The following is a 22817-nucleotide window of genomic DNA, read 5'->3' as shown; positions in this document are numbered from 1 at the left end:
AATCATATGATACTCAGTGGGATTAAAGAAGGTGACCATAGGACTTGACGGAAATGTTCCATTTCCTTTTAAAATATTTCTAATGAAGCTAATCCAACCCCATTGCTTTTTTTCCTCCTAAATACCTCTGTCTCTTACAAACTGTCTGCTACTAGTGACAGATTTGTTTCTAATTTACATTCTTTAGGCATGCCTCAACTTGTTCTACTCACAACAGTCTTCTGGCAAAGGAGGTAACAAACAATGACAAAAGTTCCCACTTACACACAGTTTTCATGACAGCACTGAGTTAAGCTCTCTAAGGATGTCTCAGGATCTACAGCTGCCTGCCAATTAATGGTGAAGACATTAGGCTAGAAAACATGAGATTGTGAGTTCAAGTCCCGCCTTAGCCATGCAAACTGACTGGTTGATCTTGGGCCATTCTCTCTCAGCCCAACTCACCTCACAGTGTTGTTGTTGTGGGAAAAACAGGTGGACGAAGGTGTGCTGGATATCTTTGCTGCCTTGACTTATTTGTGAAAGTAATAAAGGCAGGATGCAAATAAATAAATGGATACAAATTTAAAAAATATTAAATCTTATTAATACCACAAAAGGCAAGGCATCTTAGGGAGAGATTAAGTTACCATGCAGTCATTGCTACAGATCCCATATACTTGTTCATATAGACTAGAAAGTCATGATAGACTTTATTGACCTTCCCCTCTTCTCAAAATTTCCCTTGTTTATGATCATTCCAAGGACAGCCAAGGTTGAATATTATGGGGGTTAGTTAACTAAAAAGTTCTACAATATTGGTCAGTTGACAGAAGCCTTTCAATTAACTGCAACATCCATCAAACCACTGAGACTGATAGACTCATGACAGACTCACAAGACTATCTGCCAAACGTACATGCAGACACAGAGGATTCAATGAAATGCAGATCAGAGATCATATTTGTGGGTGCTTTATTTTCCCACGGTGATAAGGAGCTTTTGAATATCCTAGGACAAAACCCAATGCAACAATGGGAGCACTGACTATTTGATTATCTGAAACCGATCATCCTTTCTCCTTTGCATCAATAACATTAATAGCATGTCAAATCTGTCTTCCAAATTCTTGAATGTTTTCTCCGCTGACAAAAGAGATTTTATTTTTATTCATCTCAGGTTGATTTGGAATGTAAAAGACATTTTTTATCTGTCTCTGATTACTATAAACTGATAGAGATTATCAGGGATAGGTTCTGTTGGTGTTTGTCACAAATCTTTCCATCCCTCTGATGTTATTGGTGGCTGCATGCTTCCTGAACAAAAAGACCTATATATGGAATGCCCTCGTTATGTGTTCCTTACAATTTAGTTGAACTGTGGAAAGCCAGAAATGAAAGGATTATTTAATAAAGGACATTTACATACATTCTGCCCACCTTATATAACTAAGCGAAGAGCCTTCCACCTCACTCATGAAAATTCCAGCAAATTTTTCTTACCTTTCGGAGGGGGAAAAAATAAATCCCATTTCTCTTTCACCAAACAGAATTAAAGTGGGTTGAAAGACACATACTGCAGTCCTTCACTAATAAATCTGAAACCTTACAATAAAGATCCAAGGAAAATATAGATAACAAGCTGGCAGCAATCTGTAATTTCAACATATGGTTAGTTTCAACACTATGCATGACAATTCTGTATTTGCAAAACTGGAGCCAGAATAGTAAATCAACCACTTAGTATTCTCTCTGGGTACATACATGTCCCAAGCGAATGGGGTCATGTTCTAAGGACTTTGCTTAATTTCCCTGTGGTACCCCAGTGAAGGATGGCTATTGCCCATGAAGCTACACTGAGCCACAGTACTTTATCAATACACTACAATAGTTTGACAGATATCTATACTTTCTTTCATATGTGTTGGGGATTAAGTCAAAGGTTTCTTAGCCAGCAAAGGCTACAGTTGCTGGGAATTCTGAGAGTAGCAGACCTAATAGATCTGGAGGATCTGCTTTGTAGTAGTAGCAGATATACATTGCCCATACCAATGCAACATTCTTAACACAGCTATTTTTCTGGATTTTTCACAATATATTGAACCATAATCTTAATCCTTTTGTGTGAACCATTTGTCTGAAATGATATAGGATTTCCTGCCTGAGCAGGGGGTTGGATTAAAAGACCTCCAAGGTCCCTTCCAACTCTTCTCTTCTCTTCTTCTCTTCTCTTCTCTTCTCTTCTCTTCTCTTCTCTTCTCTTCTCACTACTCTACTCTATTCCTTTATTTGGCCAAGTGTGATTAAACACACAAATATCTTCCAAATGCATTGATTTAAACATGAGTGATCAGAAAAGAAAGCTAATCTCAAAACCAACTAAGTTTACCATGCTGTACCTATTACTTTTAATTGACTTCACTAAATGTATTATCTGAGTACTGCCATTATATTGTGTCTTATCTACTGTAATTAAAGGTTTGCATCTTAAAAGCATGCATAAGCCATTAATGGAGATAAATTCCACTACAAACCTATACTACTTCTCTTAGACTTTATTATTAGTAGAGAAACGTATTTAAGTCAAGAAGAAAAGCTCTCCAATGCTTGAGGACGTTGCTCCCACCATTTTTTTTATGGGTCTTCTACTTGATAGCCAAAAAGAACTGGATGGTCCAAGAAAGCAAACCATCCACATTTTAGAGAACTTAAAGCAATATGCAAAAGACTGTTGATTTTCCTGGAGACTTGTCTATGAAGTCTACAAGAATAAAATATACACCTCCACAGTGCACAAGTTAATGGATGTACCCATTGATTTCCTTTTTTGAAGGACACACAACAAACTAGCCAGTCTCTAACAAACTGGCATTTCATCCAAACCAGGAAACGATGGATGACATAATTAAATTTTTACACTATTTTCATGCCCAGATGCTATAAAGTGTTTCAAATAACATAAATGGTGATGGTATAATTATGCAAATAAATTATATACATTTGGCTATCACAACATTCAAATGTAATAGATACCTTCCCTCACCTTTGATTGGTTAAAACAAGGTTTTATAATATCTGATAACCTGTTTTTTCCATTCATTCTTTCTATTTTCTTCCTGCCACAGAAATAATTATTGTGAAATGTAACAACCTTTTATAGGATGAAATATAAGGATCTGAAAAAACTCCTTAACAAAAAGCAAACTATAATTTTTCCCATCCTGAAATCTGTTTTGTGACACAAGTCTTAAGCAACACCCAAATGGTTAAGATACAAATTATTCTTCCCCTGCATTAAAAACATAGTTACTTTATTTCAAGAATGGAAAATGGATAGTGACTGAACAAAATAAATGTAATAGAAAATAAATGTAATAATAAAACAATAAAAAATAAAAAAATAAATGTAATAGTGAAAGAACACCCAACTTCTCTACAGCAGAACTGAAACAGGGCTAGCTTTCAATGTCAAAAGGATGGAAAACAAACTCTCCAATTTTCAGTGTGTGTGAAAGTGCCCTCACAAATTGGGAACACAAGTTAAAGGATCATGATGCAGAATGCAAGGAAATAAAAAAAAATATCTTTGTCCCATATAAATTTTGCAACTTTTTGGAAGAAAAAACTATGATGTAATTGTCTCAAAGAAAGGAGGCCATAAACGCTAACTATCCATCTGTGCAACTTTGTACCTTTATAGTAAAACATGCTTACTTTGGGGGAGTTTTTGAGTCGGTTTCTAGTTGGATAAAGTTAAAAAGGAAGAAAAGATCTTTAGTTAGGACTATGCAGTGGTTCAATATCAAAGGGAAAGAGATGCTTTGGAGCACCCTGTATTTTTTCTTTCTATAGCTGCAGTGCAACCATAAAACACATTTGGTTTAAGAAAGTGCTAATAAATACTAAAAAAACACCCTTTCAAGTGCTCCAAAGCAGCTTTTTCCCTTTGAATTCAAAGCATTGCACAGTTCTAATTTTGAACTGTTGAGTTGCAGCACACTGACTCTTTAATTAAAAAATATTAGGAAATTTGTCTTCAAATCCTTCCTTTATCCAGAACCTCACTGATAACCTCAGATTAATTGATTTAACTTTCCTTGCTGGACTGTTTGTGAAGAGGAAAGAAAAGGATCTCACAAATGCCATCTGAGCAATCCCAAGAAATCGTTATACACCTAAAAATGTATGTGCAGATTCGTGCAGGCAAAGCCAAAAAAAGAATCTTGTATCTGTGTTATAAGCAGGGTGGATTTGATTTAAATCGAGTCGATTTAAATCATGATTTAAATCATGATTTAAATCACTAGTAAAAAGACTTGATTTAAATCAACTTGATTTAAATCATAATTTTTAAAGAGCAACTGTCATCTCTGCTACTTTGACCCACTGTTGACTCACCGATAATCCCAGTGTTGCAGAATATACAGCCTTGTGCTACATAACTAAGCTCCATTTCATGCTGAATAAACTAAATTATTTATGTATCTTAAATAGAAAACTATCTTACAATAGATTTTTACCCCAAAAGTTTTTTATTAAAATAAATTCAATAAAAATCAAAAAAATCTGATTTAAATAAAAAATCCGATTTAAATAAAAAAAATCCGATTTTTTGATTTTTTTAAAAAACCATTGATTTTTATCCACCCTGGTTATAAGTAGTGTCCTTTGGTTGACAAAGAAGAACAATTTGCTCACTAAGAAATACAAGGATACCAGGGGTGGGTTCTACTTACCTTTATTACCGGTTCGCATTGTCATGCGCAGATCACTTACGATGACATCCAGGTCAGTGGGCAGAGCCTCCCACCGGTTTTACTACCGGTTCTTGTGAACCAGTCCGAACTGGGGGCAACCCACCACTGATACATACTATCTTTTTAAATATCTAAAATGGTTGATTCAAATATTGCCATCTGGTCATTTTTGCTGAAAAGGAGGGGGGGGCTTTACTTGAATGTGTCTGAGAAAACAGATAACTAATGTGTAGACTTTAAGTTGTTTGCATATATTAAATTCACATTTAATTGAAAAAGTATTTTAGAGAAAAGGACATATTTTATACTTAATTCTTCCCACTTCATATTATCTAACAGATTTTTTATTGTGCATTATTACTATTTTGTTACTTTTTAGGATCCACTACTTTACCTCACTTAGCCCAATTATATTGTAAACACATTTCTGGTAATAAAATAGGAAATTCAAAAAGAAGGCATAATTAACTGCCAGCCCATGTGCTGAATCCAGTCAGTTTCATTTGGCCCAACGTTTGCTCTAAGTATTTACTCCACAATTCTCCAAGATATCCACATCCAACAGGAAAAAAAGAGGGGATCATTGAAATATATTCTTGTTCACAGGCTGACAGCCAATGAGTATAGGCAGCCTATGGATGTCAGACTGATTATCATCTAAATTTGGCTTGTACCTTAACCAATCTTATCTCTCTAAAGTCAAATGAAGACCAGAGGTGGGAAGGAAAGATATTGGAGAAGGAAATGATAAAGGCACTATTGTAGAATCACACTGCAAGCTCCATTCTTTGTATATCATGTCATACATATCACATGTCATAATATCACATCCATATATGAAAGAGTTGTTTTGAATAAAGCATCCTATAGATACCTCCGACTGCACTAACATCTATAGCTTTTTTTCATTAGCAGAACTCATTCCAAAGCAAGGCAGCAATAACAACTGTTTCTGCAGATGTTTAATGAGATATAGGCTGAATTCACATTTCCCTTTAACTTCCATATTGAAGTTTCTTTGATTGCAATCCAGCCAATTATTGTTTAAAGTGTGGTTAAAGAAACGATGGCTTAGCACCCTGTGTGAGCTCAGTTACAAACATAAGAACCAAACCACACAGCTGGCCCAGATGTAGTTTCACAACTAATTTATTTAGTTAAGACTCTTGTAGGACCTAATTATACCTTTTGTAACATCAGGGGATTGCCCTTCTGCCTATTTCCCAAGATGTATATATTATCATTTGCCAGTAATGCTATTGCATTAGACAAACAGGCTAGTGTACAATCCTCCCACCCCTCAAATACAGGGGTGAAATCCAGCAAGTTCTGACAGGTTCTGGAAAACCGGTAGCAGAAATTTTGAGTAGTTCAGAGAACCGGCAAATGCCACCTCTGGATGGCCCCAGAGTGGGGTGGGAATGGAGATTTTGCAATATCCTTCCCCCAGGAGTGGGGAGGGAATGGAGATTTTGCAGTATCCTTCCCCCAGGAGTGGGGTGGAAGTGGAGATTTTGCAACATCCTTCCCCGAGGAGTGGGGAGGGAATGGGGATTTTGCAGTATCCTTCCCCTGACACGCCCACCAAGCCACGCTCACCAAGCCAAACCATGCCCACCAAGCCACACCCACAGAACCGGTAGTAAAAAAATTTGATTTCACCACTGCTCAAATAGAAATGTTGGGAATGTCAATCTTCATTAATGCAGGAATATATCACAACAAGGTTTCATAAATAATCACAGTTTATCACCGTGCTTTCTGCATTCTTTTTTTCAGACTTCACTGTTTACCAATCATTCTTTAAACAACTCCTAACCATGCTTCATGAATGTAATACAATGTGCAACCCATAGAAATGTATGACCTGCTTCACATTTTTTACTTTAATGTTTTGTCAAAGTCGGACATAAACTATGGTTTACAAACCACATGTCAGTTAAAATCTAAACAAGTTATAACATGGCCTGGGGCAGTATTTTTTAAATTGTGGTCCTATGATTTCTGAGGTTCTCCAAGACACTCTCAGGGAACCACAAGGTCAAATTTATTTGCTAGCCTGCATTGAAAAATAATGGTATAATATTAAAATCCCATCAAACAATTGTGAAAAGCTTTAACAGCAGGGAATGCATCAATTTTAATTTGGTTCTATTTATCTATCTCAGCATACTAAAAAGCAGAGACATCACCCTGTCAACAAAAGTGCGTACAGTCAAGGCTATGGTTTTCCCAGTTGCAATGTATGGCTGTGAAAGTTGGACCATAAGAAAGGCTGAGCGCCAAAGAACTGAGGCCTTTGAACTATGGTGCTAGAGAAGACTCCTGTGAGTCCCTTGGACTGCAAGGTGATCAAACCAGTCAGTCCTAGAGGAGATCAACCCTGACTTCTCCTTAGAAGGCCAGATACTGAAGATGAAACTCAAATACTTTGGCCACCTAATGAGAAGGAAGGGTTCACTGCAGAAGAGCCTAATGCTGGGAAAGATTGAGGGCAAAAGGAGACGTCAGAGAACGAGGTGGCTGGATGGAGTCACTGAAGCAGTAGGCGTGAGCTTAAATGGACTCCAGGAGATGGTAGAGGACAGGAAGGCCTGGAGGAACGTTGTCCATGGGGTCGCGATGGGTCGGACATGACTTCGCAACTAACAACAACAAATCTATTTATCTATCTATCTATCTATCTATCTATCTATCTATCTATCATTTATCTAGCCATCCATTCATTCATCCATCCAGCCCCCACCCCTGCTCTAGAAAGAATGCAGAGAACAACAAAGATGATTTGGGGACTGGAGGCTAAAACATGTAAAGAACAGTTGCTGGAATTGAGTATGTCTAGTTTAATGAAAGGAAGGACTGGGCTGACATGATAGCAGTGTTCCAATATCTCGAGGCCGCCACAAAGAAGAGGAAGTCAAGCAATTATTCAAAGCACCTGAGGGCAGGACAAGAAGCAATGGGTGGAAACTAATCAAGGAGAGAAGCAACCTAGAATTAAGGAGAAATTTCCTGACGGAACAATTAATCAGTGGAACTCTAGAAGTTGTAAATGCTCCAACACCGGAAGTTTTTAAGAAGAGATTGGATAACTATTTGTCTGAAGTGGTGTAGGGTTTCCTGCCTAAGCAGGGGGTTGGACTAGAAGGCCTCCAAGGTCCATTTCAACTCTGTTATTCTATTCTATTCCATTCCATTTCACATTAAATCATTTTGAGTCATACAGTGTTTAGAATGCAGTATTGCAGTCTAATTCTGATGAGTGCTGACTGCTAGCAGTTTGACAGTTCAATTCTGACCGGCTCAAGGTTGACTCAGCCTTCCTTTTTTTTTTTTTAACTTGATTTATATGCCGCCCTTCTCCGGAGACTCAGGGCGGCTTACAATGCGTTAAGCAATAGCCTTCATACTTTTGTATATTTGTACAAAGTCAGCTTATTGCCCCCACAAACTGGGTCCTCAATTTACCTACCTTAGAAAGGATGGAAGGCTGAGTCAACCTTGAACCTGGTGAGATTTGAACTTACAGTAATTGCAGACAGCTGGTGTTAATCACAATGCTATCAGTCTGCTGAGCCACCAGGCCCAATTCTTCTGAGATCGGTGAAATGAGGACCCAGATTGTTAGGGGCAATATGCTGACTCTGTAAACTGCTTAGAGAGGGCTGTAAAGCACTGTGAAGCGGTACAAAAGTCTAAGTGCTATTGCTGTTAAGTAAAAGTTAAAAGAAAAACCTTGCCAATGCCCCAGATTTAGATGGATATTTAAGGCTACCAACAACTGATGACACACCAAGATGTAAGTGTTGTAGCGCCATCAAATACTCTTCCCGTTTTAGTTCACACGTAAAACGTCCTTTGGCAAGCACTCAAGTCTCATTAATACCTAACTTTTACCATCTTTGGTTGTGAATGTTAATGTGACAAAAACATACAGATTAATCTCTCTATCAGAAGAAATCTCAACCTACCCATATGGTATCAATCAGAGAAAAGGATTGGCAGACAAGTTTGGCCACCCTTTAAAAACATATGCTGCAGATTAGCAACTGCGAATGCAAAAATTTATTCAAAGTAATTACTGTTAATTAGTCTTTCCCAAACTGGTGTCCTCCAGATGTGCTAGATCTCAACACTCAGATGTTCTGCTGGGAATTCTGGGAGTTGGAGTCCCAGTTCATCTGGATGTGCTCATTTGCAAGATGGTTGTAATGAAATATCATTTTCCATATGCATCATGAAAGGAATGTTACAGCAATTTACAATCTGAAGCCATTAAGGCTTATTTTTAAGACACACAAATAGACATTTTTGCAGAATGTCCATTTGTGTGTCTTAGAAAAACAGGCCAATATAAACTTTCTCAAAAATTAAAATTTCCAACCCTTGTTACATTTGCTTAGAAAGCAAACAATAGAATTTTTTCCCCAAATAAGTGATTCAACTAGCAACGCTTGTTTGAATGCTTTTGAAACAAACAGGTTTCAAAGGATAGCATGTTTTGGCACATCTTAAAAAAAACCTTAAAAGCAGATGGGTTTTAGCAGCTCTCATTTAGTTGTTCCACAACACAAAAATGAATGTAGTCACTCCCAACATTTCCTTTAGCTGATACATTCCTAAAGTATTTTCATCTTGTACTGTACAACTCTGATGTAGTCCACTCTCCATCCCAGAATTCCCAAGAGAATCCTTAGGGTGTGAACTGAGCCTCTCTGAGGGGGATACTCATGGTGTATCATGATCTCACAAGGAATGTGAGCTTCTGAGATCTTGGGCTGTACAGATGGATAAGGTTTCTCTTAATCACTTCTGAAAGACAACACAGGAACTTTTTAATAATACATCATTATGTTTCTGGGTGTACACAGAGTTGGTCTACTCCGGGTCCCATCAGCTAAACAATGCCGGCTGGCGGGCCCACGGGGGATGGCCTTCTCTGTGGCTGCCCCGGCTCTCTGGAACCAGTTACCTCCTGAGGTCCGGACCATCCCCACCCTATTGGCCTTCCGAAAAGCGGTGAAGACTTGGCTTTTCCGGCAGGCCTGGGGCCGTTGATCTCACTCTTGTGATCCGGTGAGATCCGGCCATGAATGGTATGAATGAGTTTTAATGTTTTTAATTCTTAAATATTTTTTATAAAGATTTTAAATGCATTGTTGTGAGCCGCCCTGAGTCTTTGGAGAGGGGCAAACTGAATTAATAAATAAATTGAATTAATAAATAATAAATAAATGAGCCTAAAAGGGCATTTCACTTTCTAATCCCAATTTAACCTGGACTTTATATTGGACGTTAGTTTTGGAATCCTACAATTCTTTAAACAACCTTCCCCAAGCAGATGTCTTATGCACAGTGATAGAAACACTTAGGTTCTCACAATGGAAGAAAGGATGGTGAAGTTTCCCCCCACCTCCTTATTCCTTTGCACTATCCCCTTCCTGATTTTTCCCCTTCCTAATTCCTTTGTTTGTGTTTTATGTTTGAACTTTTGCAAAAAATTTAAGAAGCTATATTTTTTTTTAAAAAAAAATTATTAAATCACCCCCCCCCAAAAAAGGAACAACATAGATTATAATGGTCATCAAAAACAGGAGGGGAAACCATATAGAGGTTGAAGACACAATCCAGATTTCTCTAGGGACTAAATCAGGGATGACTGATAAAAACATGGGACAGGAGCACATTTGGATTTTGACATAAGCACTCTCCCAAAATGATTGCCAGGGCAAGTCTGACCAATTATAAAGCAGAAGACAAAGTCTTTGTTGCCACCTGCCATTTTATTTTCTGGTACCAGTTATCAGTCTAGGGAATATAGACTGATAATTGGTTCTGCACTGTTGGAAATACAAGATTTTGTTTCAGGTTGGTATTCTGCTCTAAAATATGCTATTTTCTAGGAATGTGAGCTTCTGAGATCCAAAACAGGAAAAATGCTTCAGAACTGGTGTGGATATAACTGGGTATATACGAAACCGCTTTCTGCCACCAGCAGCCTCCCACCGGCCAATATACTCCCACAGACAGGGGCTCCTCAGGGTGCAGTCGTCCAAACAATGCCAACTGGCAACACCCAGGGGGAGAGCCTTCTCTGTGGGGGCACCAGCTTTCTGGAAGGAGCTGCCCCTAGAGCAGTGGTTCTCAACCTGGGGGTTGCGATCCCTTTGGGGGTCGAACAACCATTTCACAGGGGTCGCCAAAGCCCTCTCTCGCCCCCCCCCCCACGCCTTCACTCACCCTCACCCTCTGTCTCTGTTGGATCGCCGGTTGCCATTCGCTTACCCCGCCCACTCCCAATCTATTGCTGCCTCCTGAGTCCCAGCTGATGGCTAGAGGAAAAAAAAACTGTTCAAATTCTTGCCGCGGGGCTTCAAAGGGCCGCCCTATAGCCAGTGGTGGGATTCTGCCGGTTCCGCCCCGCCCCTCCGCACCACTATTTATTGCCAATAAATAGTGGTGGGCGAGGGGCGGGGGAGCCAGCAATTTAACAAATGGTTCGGTGTTTTTTTGTAATTTTATTGGCCTGCGGAGCTTCAGCATAGGCAAATTAGCCCTTGATTAGATCGGCTCCCGACTCTCAGCTGATTTGCTCTCAGCTGTTTTGCTCAGGGCTCTGCTGCTTGCTGGAGCACATTTTTTTTCCCCTAGCTATGCTGAAAACCGAAACTGAAACTGCTTTGCTGTTGCTGCAACGTTGGAAAATTAGGCAGGCAGATTTCTTTTCTTTTTCCTCACCAAAAAAGGTAGGTGCAAACAATGGGAAATTTAGGGGAAAAGAGGAGAGTTTAAGATTTTAAAACACAAAAGAAAAAAAGCTCTATTTAACTAGGGAATTGTAATAATTGAGATACTATTAATTGTATATTTCTGAAAGCAGAAATGGTTAAGTTGTGGTTTGGAGGAATATATGGGGGAAATTATTTGGTTTATTATTAGTAGTAAATATAATTAATTGATTTGTAAGAAATTGAATTGCATGGAAATAATTGGAATATTCATGTTCATATTGATTAATATACAAAAAAGGTAGTTATATAACTAATTTATTTATATTAAAATGTTGAATTTATATTAAACAACTGTAATATTACATAATTAACCAATGTGACGATGGATATAAAAATAGATGACAATGGGAAGGGGTATAATATAGAATAGAAGGGAAAAATTGAATTTGATTAAGATTAGAGATGAGGATGAAGGGTAATATTGGTTTCTTACAAAAATAGATGAGGAATAAATATGGCAAAAAGGAAATATAGAAATTGTAAATTTAATTGAAATGACTAAACGCTGTTTAAATTTGTGAACCGACCAAATACTCTGTTCAAAGAAAATACATTGTATGTTTGTATGTGTGTTTCTAATTATTGTTATTTATTCATATTTGTTCTCTTTTATTCTTTAAAGTTTAACAATTCATTCTCTATCTTAATATCTTTATATTTGTTTGGGGTTGGCTTTCTTCCCTTTCATCTTTTTTATTGTACAGCAATCTTTCTCCTCAAACCTACCACCTCTCTCTTTTCTTTCCTTCTTACTTTCTCTTCCTCCCCCTCTTCTTCTCCTCCCTACTTCCTCTTCCTTTCTCCTTCTCCTCCTCTCTTCCTCCCTCTCTTATCCTCCCTCCTACTCTAATTTCCCTTCCCTTCCTTCATCCCTCTCTATTGCTGTATCCTTTTATGCATATGGACTACTCAGAGGACTGAAAAAGTTTTTTCTGACTGGTCCTTGCACTTTTGACCAGTCTTCGAACTTACGACTGTCCTCACATTTTACGTTTTTGCCCTATCTTGTCACCATGGTGAAGAGAAGCAGTTGTGAAATGAGTGACACGGTTGTTAAGAATGCTACAATGGGCATAAATGATGACCAGTCATAAGTGCGAAGACCGGTCAAAAGTGCGAGGACCTGTCAGAAATCACTTTTTTCAGCCCTCTGGGTAGTCCTTTTGTGCATATGAACTACTCAGAGGGCTGAAAAAGTTATTTTTGACAGGTCCTCGCACTTTTGACCAGTCCTTGAACTTACGACTGTCCTCACATTTTACGTTTTTGCCCTATCTTGTCACCATGTTGAAGAGAAGCAGTTGTGAAATGAGTGACACGGTTGTTAAGAATGCTGCACGGGCATAAATGTGAGGATGGTCATAAGTGTGAGGACCATTCAAAAGTGCGAGGACCTGTCAGAAATGACTTTTTTCAGCCCTCTGAGTAGTCCCTATACACATAGCCATGGCCACCCGGTCACATGATCTCCAGGCCACACCCACAAAATAAGCCACGCCCACAGAACCAGTAGTAAAAAAATTTAGAACCCACCCCTAGTTGGGGATCACCACAACATGAGGAACTGTATTAAAGGGTCACGGCATTAGGAAGGTTGAGAACCACTGCCCTAGAGGTTCGTATGATCCCCAACCTGCGTACCTTTTGCCGTGCCCTGAAGACCCTTTTGTTCCACAAGCGGGCTGGCATAATATGAATTTTATAATGGGTGTATGTTAGTTTTTAATTTGTGGGCCAAATTTTTTATACATTCGATTTTAAATTGTCTTTAAATTTTGTAAATCTATATGTGTTTTAATATGGCTGTACACCGCCCTGAGTCCTTCGGGAGAAGGGCGGTATAGAAGTCCAATGAAAGTAAAGTAAAATAAAGGTTGTGGTTCTGGAAAGAAAAATGAACTTGAGTTAAGAACATGCCTTATCCCTCAATTCAGATGTGTGTATATTCCTGGTTATCAAAAGAGCCCAGGAAAAAATCCAGTTGCTGGCACATATAATAAGTATACTTGTGTTGTATCTGAAGCACCATTTATTTTTATGGGGGGGGGATTGGAGCTTCAAAAATAATCTGCAAGGAGTGCTTGTGACTTCACAGAAGCAGAGTATATATTCATTAAGGCAATCCCTTTTTTTCCTGGAAAAAAAAGTTGCAAAGAGTTGTTGTACTCGGATGAGGATTAAAGTCCTTGTGAATCATCTTCAATGCATGCTCTAAAAAGACCTTTAAAAGGTAAATTTGGGTAGGATAGTACACTTGGCAGTCAGAAAGGGACATAGTGATGGACACTTTTTTCATTCCAGGTGCCATGCCAGGAACCTGAACCAATAAACCTTTAGAATTTAGGGAAAGCTTTCACAGAACAACCTGGTAGGCACTAACCCAGCAAGTGAAGTTTAGTAGGAACAACTGTTATACATTCTTCAACAAGACACACTTCAATTATCTAGCACAGTGTAGGAGAAAGAGTGGCAGAACCTGGGGCTGGAGTGAAGAGCCTTGGTAGTACAAGGGTTTGAGGCACCCTGTTATTAAGCTGCTTAAGACCAGCTGCCTGCAATTACTGCTGGTTCGAATCTCTCCAAGGCTCAAGGTTGACTCAGCCTTCCATCCTTTCTAAGGTAGGTGAAATGAGGACCCAGTTTGTGGGGGCAATAAGCTGACTTTGTATAAATATACAAAAGTATGAAGGCTATTGCTTAACACATTGTAAGCCGCCCTGAGTCTTCGGAGAAGGGCGGCATATAAATCAAATTAAAAAATAAATAAATAAATAAATAATAAATAAATAAATAAAATAAGAGGAATCAGCCTAGAATCTTTAGGTAATCACAATGAAAGTCCTCCTTGAATGCTGTTGACACTTATTTAGCCACCAAAATAGAGCTAACTATTAGTTAAGTACCTTAACCGTTAGTTGAGTAGATTCCTGTGCATAGACATGAGTAACAAATCAATTTAACTAACTTCATGTGTGGTCCTGCTCTTTTGTACCTGATAAAAGGCTGTGAAACACCATAATACTAATCTGGGATTTTTAATACAGAATTTCTAACATTGGATGAATAAACCTTTATTTTTGAATAAGGAAGTAGGGGGTGTCAATCTGTCCTTTAGGTTAAGTACTAATGGGTCACTTTGTACACCACCAAAATCCAAAACCAAACAAACCACATAGTGGTTTAGCTTAAGGTGTGAGCCTGCTTCCCTCCAACCTGCAGTGTTTTCTTCTTTACTCTTAAATGCCACTTCAAAATATTAATTGCTTTGTACTTTGTATTATGCTACGTCCCATTAAAAAAAAACAACAACCCTGTAACATTCATGTATAGCATTCACTTTGGCCAAATACAATGAAAATCTAAGAACTGTAGATGGAAATCAAAGCTGAGATAATACCCAGTTTTTCTTAACTTAAACAATTTAAAATGTAACTTAACACCTGTGTATTTAACCAGCTGTTGACTTGGTTTTAAATGACTCCTATGAAATCCAAAAGCAATGAAATAAAAGCATGCAGTGTAGTTAGTCCCAGCCTTGATTAATTGGTGGAAGCTCAGCTTAAATAAACAGCAGAAGAAAGCAAGTCGAAGTACATATTATAACAAATATAAAGGGTTTTTTTTCCCTGTAGGACAGAGGTTCAATCAGAATAGAGCTGGAAGGGATCTTGGAGGTCTTCTAATCCCTCTCAAGCAGGAGATTCTAATCTATACCATTTCAGATAAGTGGCTGTCCAGTTTTTTCTTAAAAACCTCTAGTGATGAAACACCTTCAGCTTCTGGAGGCAAGCTGTTCCACTGGTTAATTGTCCTCACTGTTGTTTTTCCATAATTCCAGGTTGCTTTTCTCCCCTTGATTAGTTTCCAGCCACTTTTTCTTGTCTTGCCTTCTAGTGCTTTGGAAAATAAATTGATGCCCTCTTCTTTGTGGCAGCCCCTCAAATACTAGAATACTGCTATCATGTCCCCCATAGTCTTTTTCTCTAGACTGGCCATATCCAATTCCTGCAATTGTTCTTCATATATTTTTGTCTCCAGGCCCTTAATCTTAGTTGCTCTTCTTTGCATTTTTTCCAAAGTCTCAACATTGTTTTTTGTAGTGTGGTAACCAAAATTGATTGATACTGCAAGTTTTTGTTGGCCTTCCTGAGCTGTAATTTTCATTAACCTTACCCAGCATGGCTAGTATCAGAGAGAGATGGTTACTGCAGTCCAGCAACAATGTTAAGGATATATTACCGATCTTATTTTATTTATTGGGTTTTGCTTCAGCTTCTATTACTTGTCTAAATAATGCAAAGCAGCAAACATACACAATGCCCCTACTCCTCCTCTTTTCCCCAATAACTCTATGAGGTAGGTTGGGTTGAGAGAGAATGACTGGCCCAAGGTCACCAGCCAGTTTTGATGCCTCAGGTGGGACTAGAAGTCACAATCTCCCAGTTTCTAGGCCAGCACCTTAACCACTACACCAAAATGGCTGTCTCTATTAGGAGAAATAACAAACTCTGGGGCAAGTAGCTAAGACTGCCGATGACGAAAGAACCTGCATGGAGTCATTGCATCTATAGTGGAGATGTTCAAGAGGATTCATACTTACATTATGGTGCAAGTGAAAGTCTGCTTACAGATAAGGAAATTGAAGCTTATCTCTGAGACTACAACCCCTTCAGACCTAAACAGGTTGCCCTGTTTTATTCTGACTAGAGTTCCTTGGGTTTTATGGATTGCAACTCCCAATACATTCAGTCAAAGATACAGTTTTGGATCTCAAGGTATGAGGCTTAAGTAAGGATTAAGTTTCTTTTCCTTTCTTAGCTTCTGAAGAGGGGGATACAAACTGTAGTTCTCAAATTTTCCTCCTAACTCTTAGATTCCATTTCTCTTCCAAATCTTTTTTCTTTTAAATTGTACATCTTATGTATGCAAATTTATCCTGCCATTAATGAATTGCTCTCTGGGCTGGCTAGTAGTGACAAAGAGTTGTGGGTCCATATCCCAGAAGCACGAGAGTGAAGAAATCAGTTTTCAGAATTGCTCAGAAGAAAGGAACCCTGAAGTCCTTCAAATTGTACATTTCCGAAAGTTCTTCCCAATTTAGAATAATGGAGATCTACTTTGGAGTAGCCAGAGGACATTTGATCATGCCCTAATGCAGTGGTTCTCAACCTGTGGGTCGCGACCCCTTTGGGGGTCGAATGACCCTTTCAGAGGGGTCGCCTAAGACCATCGGAAAACACATATTTTCAATGCTTTTAGGAATAATTTTATGGTTGGGGGTCACCACAACATGAGGAACTGTATTAAAGGGTCTCAGCATTAGGAAGGTTGAGAACCACTGCCCTAATGGAATATATGAACAGTAAATATCGCCATTTTGCAGAAAAGATAGCAAGGAGAAACCACAAGACTATAAAAAAAAAGTAGCCAGAGGGGACTTACTAAGTCTCATGACTTCAGTGAAACTTAAATTGAGAGTGCCCTAGCTGAAGTGCCCGAGTCTTTTTATGTTATTGAATTATTTTGTAACTGGAACAGATATCTTGTTACAGTGACACTTAAATAAGCCATTGAACGCAGCTCTTGTATAAACAGATCACTATCTAACTGGACCAGTAACATTTGCATAATTCATGCTTATAACATGCATACTGTATGTTTTCTGGCTTGCAGATGTCAGAATGTGGTCTAAAAAAAAATTCAAAATTATGTTTTATTTATTTATTTATTTATTCAAATTTCTATACTGCCCTTCTCCTTTCGGACTCAGGGCGGTGAACAGCCAAGATAAAAACATTTAATCATTAAACAATAATTTATGGGTATGTATAATTTCAAATTTGAACATTCTGAATGTATTCTGCATATATTGCATTGTTTCTCCATGAAATAATCTGGATTTTTTTAAAAAAACTGACACTGTGTGACCACTAGCACACAATGTTGGTCAAATACTGAAAATGTAAAGATAGCTACAACTATTAAAATAATTTTTCCACTCAGTGTCTGGGTTCACAATGTGCTAATAATATAATTTGATGGGTTTCATTCATTTTGGTTTGCATAAGGGATAAATCAAGTCAAAGCTGCTGTGACCTTGTAGTTAAACAAACTACTTGTGCAGTTTATTTAACTAACAATGCAGAGAGAAGACTGAAGCCTCCCTTCCATGCCCTGAGTTATCCAGCTGGACTATTTTCGGGATTACAAATGAACTCCCACCCTGAAAAGGCTAAGTATGCTTTGGTGACTCTATGATTCCTAAGAGGGTGGAAACTTTCCCAACCAGAAACGCTGATGCCATCTCTGTGGCTGAAGTATTGTTACAATAGGGTGAACCCAGCCATTGTCTGCAAATCATTGTTAAAAATACAACTGAAACATTACTATTGTTCATTCAATAAACTATGATTAAAACCCATCATGACTTAATATGATACAGAACCCAGCTACTGACAAAGCACCTGGAGTTTTTTAATAAGGAAATAACATTGTAATGAGTTTAATGCTGTTTAAAAAAACACCAGATTTCTCATTTTAGAATGTTAACATTCCACATATAGATATGTTTTATATACATATAAAACAGCTGAATTCACAGAAGATGCTTGGCTAGATAAATTACAGTTCACTAAATAACTACATACACGTAGTCCTCAAGTTACAACAGTTCATTTAGTGACCGTTCAAAGTTACAACGGTGCTGAAAAGTGACATGACCATTTTTCACTTATGACCTTTGTAGCAGCCCCATAATCATGTGATCAAAATTCAGATGCTTGGCAACTGGTTCATACTTAGGACTGTTTCTGTGTCCCAAAGTCATGTAATCGCCTTTTGCTACCTTTTCACAAGCAAAATCAATGGGGTAGCCAGATTCACTTATCAACTGTGTTACTAACTTAACAACTGCAGTGATTCACTTAACAACTGTGGCAAGAAAAGTCATAAAATGGGCCAAAACTCACTTAACAAGTATCTCACTTAAGAACAGAAATTTTGGGCTCAATTGTGGGCGTAAGTCAAGGACTCCCTGTATATGTAACAATCTGAAACTTAATATTGATTCATGTGGTATGCTAAGATGCAAACAACTTTGGCTTAGACTGTTGCATCAACCCAGCCACAGACTGATTTCACATATCACACTAAGCCATTATTTATAATCCACAACAGATTGGTTCATGCAATCCACTGGAAACATTGCACTAGGCCAAAATGGACCATACCACACAATTAAAGTGAATTATATCACGGTCATATAGTGCAAAGGTTAACCTGTTCTTCTGACATGGCTTTTCTATAAACAATCAAAGTGGCTGAGGGACTTGTGACAATGCAGGCCTGCAAACCTTGGGCATATTGAGATCTTATTCCTTAGCTGAACTATAACCCATCCAAAGTGATGGTACCTTTCCTATGGTAGGAACTGTTACACTAATGGCAACTCAGAAAATCAGATTTCTACTGTTGGGATGCAGCTGCCTGCATTGTTGTCTAGCCTGGTACAAGATCAGCTGTGAAATATTCAATTCCCTTTTTAAAGCAGCATGACAAAACAGCCACATTTCCCTTTTATATAGATAGATCCTCCATCCAATCGCCTCTTATTTCCCTCTTTATTCCTTCGACCCGCCTTTAAAAGCCTTCCATAATTTCTTCTTTTGAAGAAGTTTTTTTTCCAGAAAAAGAAAGATATGCACAGAAAACCAGGGACCTCTCACATATGAGGCAAGGGATAAAGCCACAAAATAAGCACAAGCATTTTCAGAGCCATAACATCCATTTTCATGCAAGCTATGGCAATTTTTACCATTTGTTGTAGCCAGTAATGATACAGGAGCTAGATAAATATTCCAAGACTCCATTTACAAAAACAAATTTTAAAAGCTTTCAGATCATTATCTATTCAGAGTGAAAGAACTCAGCCACATTTACATATATTTTCACATATCTGAAAGACATTATAAATGAACAGGATCATCGCATGTTCTCTTTTAACAGGCCAGGCATAAGTGGTGTACAAGTGCAAAGGGAAAAGAAAGGATTAACATTCAAGTCAACCTGAATGAAATGTAAAAGATGTTTTAGTGGTAACCTCCACTAAAGCCCATGAGCCAAGAGAGTAAAATCATGTAACAAAAATGCAGAAAGAGCCACAAGATAATGGTTTCTGACTGGCATACATATCCTTTCATGTTTTCCTTTCAAAGTTTTCAAAATAATGACTTCACACAAATAATTAAAATTATAGTACTCTTTTAACTCAGGTGTTTTTTCTACAGTGACCTTTGAGGATTCTTATTTGCAGTCACCACACTAAATGTATCTTTCTTTGAAATGGCAATCTATTATTTTTAAATGTTCTGGAAACAAATGTACATTATCCCAATGTACTGAGTATCCAATATTCATGAAGATTAAGTTAGAAAATAGTGGAGGGGAAACTAGGAAGGCTCTACACTACAGCACAACTCAAGATTGTTTATCATTAATGAAGATCTTTGACAATACCAAGTAGTTGATAAATATCCTTAACCAGATAGAAGCTGAGCAGATCAAAGAAAACTGCTGATCAAAAAAAGCAGAAGTCCTAAAAAGCATTTCTGCAATATCAGGATTGCACTCATCCTTAACCTATGCGGTGCTGCCTAGCCAGTCTTCCCCAAACTGATACATCCCCCATTATCTCCAATCCAACAGGGCCACTCTGACAGCTACCATATCTCAAAATTATGGAAGTGGTGTGGTTCTGCACATCCAGTTAGATCAGCCTGATCTAAACAGACAGATGGTGCATTATTTGGGGGGGGGGGATGAGTGATTATAAAGGTTTGGGAATGCTGCCAACCAACTAATGCACCCTTAGGATTCACTTTTCTCTTAGAATCAAGTGGCGCCTAAAGTTGAAATGTTCTGGAGCACTGCGTGTTTGGGCAGAAGCACATCGGGCAACGTTCAGACTGGCATTTTACCTAGGAGGTAGCTGCAAAACCTACCACCTCAACATTTAGCAGTAATACGCAAGATAACTTATTATTTCTTTCTTTAAACACCCTCAATTGCTAACAGGACATCCGTTCAAAAGGGAAGCTCTGGAATCTCGCATATTTCTCAGGCTCCAAATGACGCACATCTTCTGTGGTTCCTGGCCATTTTTTGAACCCTGGTTCGCTTCAAGCGTTAAATGGGCAGCTCGTAGGTGGGGGAGAGGGGTCACTTTAGATTGAGATCTTCGCCTTCAATGAACCGCTACGCCCCATTATTATCCTTCAAGAGCACCCAAACGTGCAACCGACACGCGTTGTGTTCTCCACTAACTCTGGCCAACGCTTGGCGGAGTGTGCTTTTTTTTTTTGCTTGAACATCAAAAGCTGGAAAGCAGTGAACTCTCGCGATCGGCTCCCGGAGCCCAAGCCTTCATCATCCCAAACTACCATAAGGCGCTCAGGGCCGCGGAGAGCTGGCTTGTTTGTTTACCCGCGCGGGAGGCCAAGCTTGTCTGCTAGAGATAGGCGAATATGTGCGCGCGCGTGTTTTGCTCGTAGCCAAGGAACTGGGGTTCTGCAATAGCCCTCCTCAGATTAAGAGCGACAAAACAACGGCAGGCACGATCCCTCCGTGATCTACCGTCCTCCTCGGTAGAACCCGGGAATCGGGAGCAAAGGAGCTGGAGGGGGGGGGGCTGGCAGGAGAGATCGAGAGACCCGGGGAAAAGAAGGAACAAAGATGGGAAGTTAGCAGAGAAAGTTTGGAGAGAAGCAGAAGGCGGCTGGAAGCGTCCTAAGCAAACAGCTGCGCCGGAGAAAGATCCAAGCGCGGAGGTGCAGCCGGAATCCTCTTTCTTACCCTTGGTCCACTCCACAACTTGCTTAGGATTCCACTTGGTTACGGGCTCCATCCTGTATTTTTCGGTCCAGCCTTTGCTCTGTCCCAACACCCGGCAGATCCGGATTCCAGCAAGGGACAGTTGCCTGGAGCTCCAACTAGCTCCTTCCTCTCTGTCCCCAACCACGGATTTCCCCCTTTCGGGTTCCCATCAGAGCGGGCAGCCCGCGAGCCGCCCGCCCTCCCAGCTCCGCCCTTCGGCCCAGGCCGGCCTCTCCTGCGCGTCCAGCCCCTCCTCCACGTGCTTGGCACTCTTGCCAGGAGACCCGCGCGGAGGCGCTGCCTCTCGCTCGCTCACTCTCGCCCTTGGCGGCTCCGGGGCTTCGTCTCTCCCGCGCCCCCTGCAGGACGGAAGGGCTCGGGCTGCTTAGCTCAGGTTACAAAAGTGTATATGGGGGGGGGGGGGGAGTGTTTGGTTGCAGTCGTGGGGACCCGCCCGTTTTTCGCAGCTCTTTCAACCTCCAGCTCTGCGCGGGGGCTGGAGTGAAACTCCTGAAAGGCAAAAGAAGCCCAACCCGGCATGGGCCGGCAGCGCCCACGCAGGCTCCCTGCTCCGGCGGGTGTATTTTGTTTTGCAATGTGAAGCCTGCTGGAAGTGGTTGCCAAGTGTGCACATCTGCGGGGTGGGGGAAGGCAGGGAACGGACCCAAAAATATAAACAGAAAACCACGCGTGGATTTCTTGTCCCTCGTTTAAACAGAACTTGGAAATCTGTGTGGAAGCGCCTACAGTATTCCCAGCATTCCCCCAATTCAGGTGTTTGCAAGGTTTAGAGAAGAGCAGTCCTGTTCCCCTTCCTGTCCCCAGATGTGCTTTTCCAACACAGAATTTGGGTTGGGTCACCTTGCCCAAACGTCGTTTTTAGTCATTAAAAAGAAAAGACACTGTTGCCTGCTTAGCCAACACTGTAGTACAAGGGTCAGTACATGCAGCTACTCAAAAGATGTCAAAATTGAGGCCTGCATAAATGCTGCAATTTATCTACCTGTGATGTTCCCAGTGGATTTATCTAGGGCTCCTTGTTATAAGAGGATCATAATTCTAATCTTTCTGGGCTGGGAAAAACTGATTTTTATATGTTGGAAATGTAGCTTCAGCTGATGACCCCTTTTATTTTGCTTTCTTGCTTGGTTTTAATACTAGTGAATTGGCTAGATCATGAGTGGCAAACTCAAGACCCGCAGGCCAGATTCGGCCCGCGGGGTGCTTAAATCTAGCCTGCGGGGCTGGCTTCGAAATAGAAATAACAGTGCCTCTGGCAGCCAAAATATCAACTTTTCCATATATTTTCCAACTCAAGTAATAAAGGTCACATTCTGTGCCATATGCATGGATAGGGGTGGGGAAGGGATGAAATGTGCCTCAAAAATTGCTACTTAAGCATTTGCGCCAGACATTGGAAT

General features: G+C 39.7%; 1 protein-coding gene across 1 annotated transcript in view; it reads right to left on the bottom strand.

The window, feature by feature from the left end:
- CNKSR3 (CNKSR family member 3) overlaps positions 1 to 21610 on the bottom strand; it is a 93211-nt gene extending 71601 nt beyond the window's left edge. Inside the window, exon 1 of the mRNA XM_070932642.1 lies at positions 21376 to 21610. Coding sequence (XP_070788743.1) covers positions 21376 to 21427 — 52 coding nt within the window. The 5' untranslated portion in view covers positions 21428 to 21610. The remainder of the gene's footprint in view (positions 1 to 21375) is intronic.
- Positions 21611 to 22817: the final 1207 nt, after the last annotated feature.

The sequence above is a fragment of the Pituophis catenifer genome, unplaced genomic scaffold, assembly GCF_029215685.1.
Source record: "Pituophis catenifer annectens isolate HBS135680 unplaced genomic scaffold, rPitCat1.0.hap2 SCAF_1, whole genome shotgun sequence".
Lineage (NCBI taxonomy): Eukaryota > Metazoa > Chordata > Lepidosauria > Squamata > Colubridae > Pituophis > Pituophis catenifer.
This window is presented reverse-complemented; position numbering and strand designations above follow the sequence as displayed.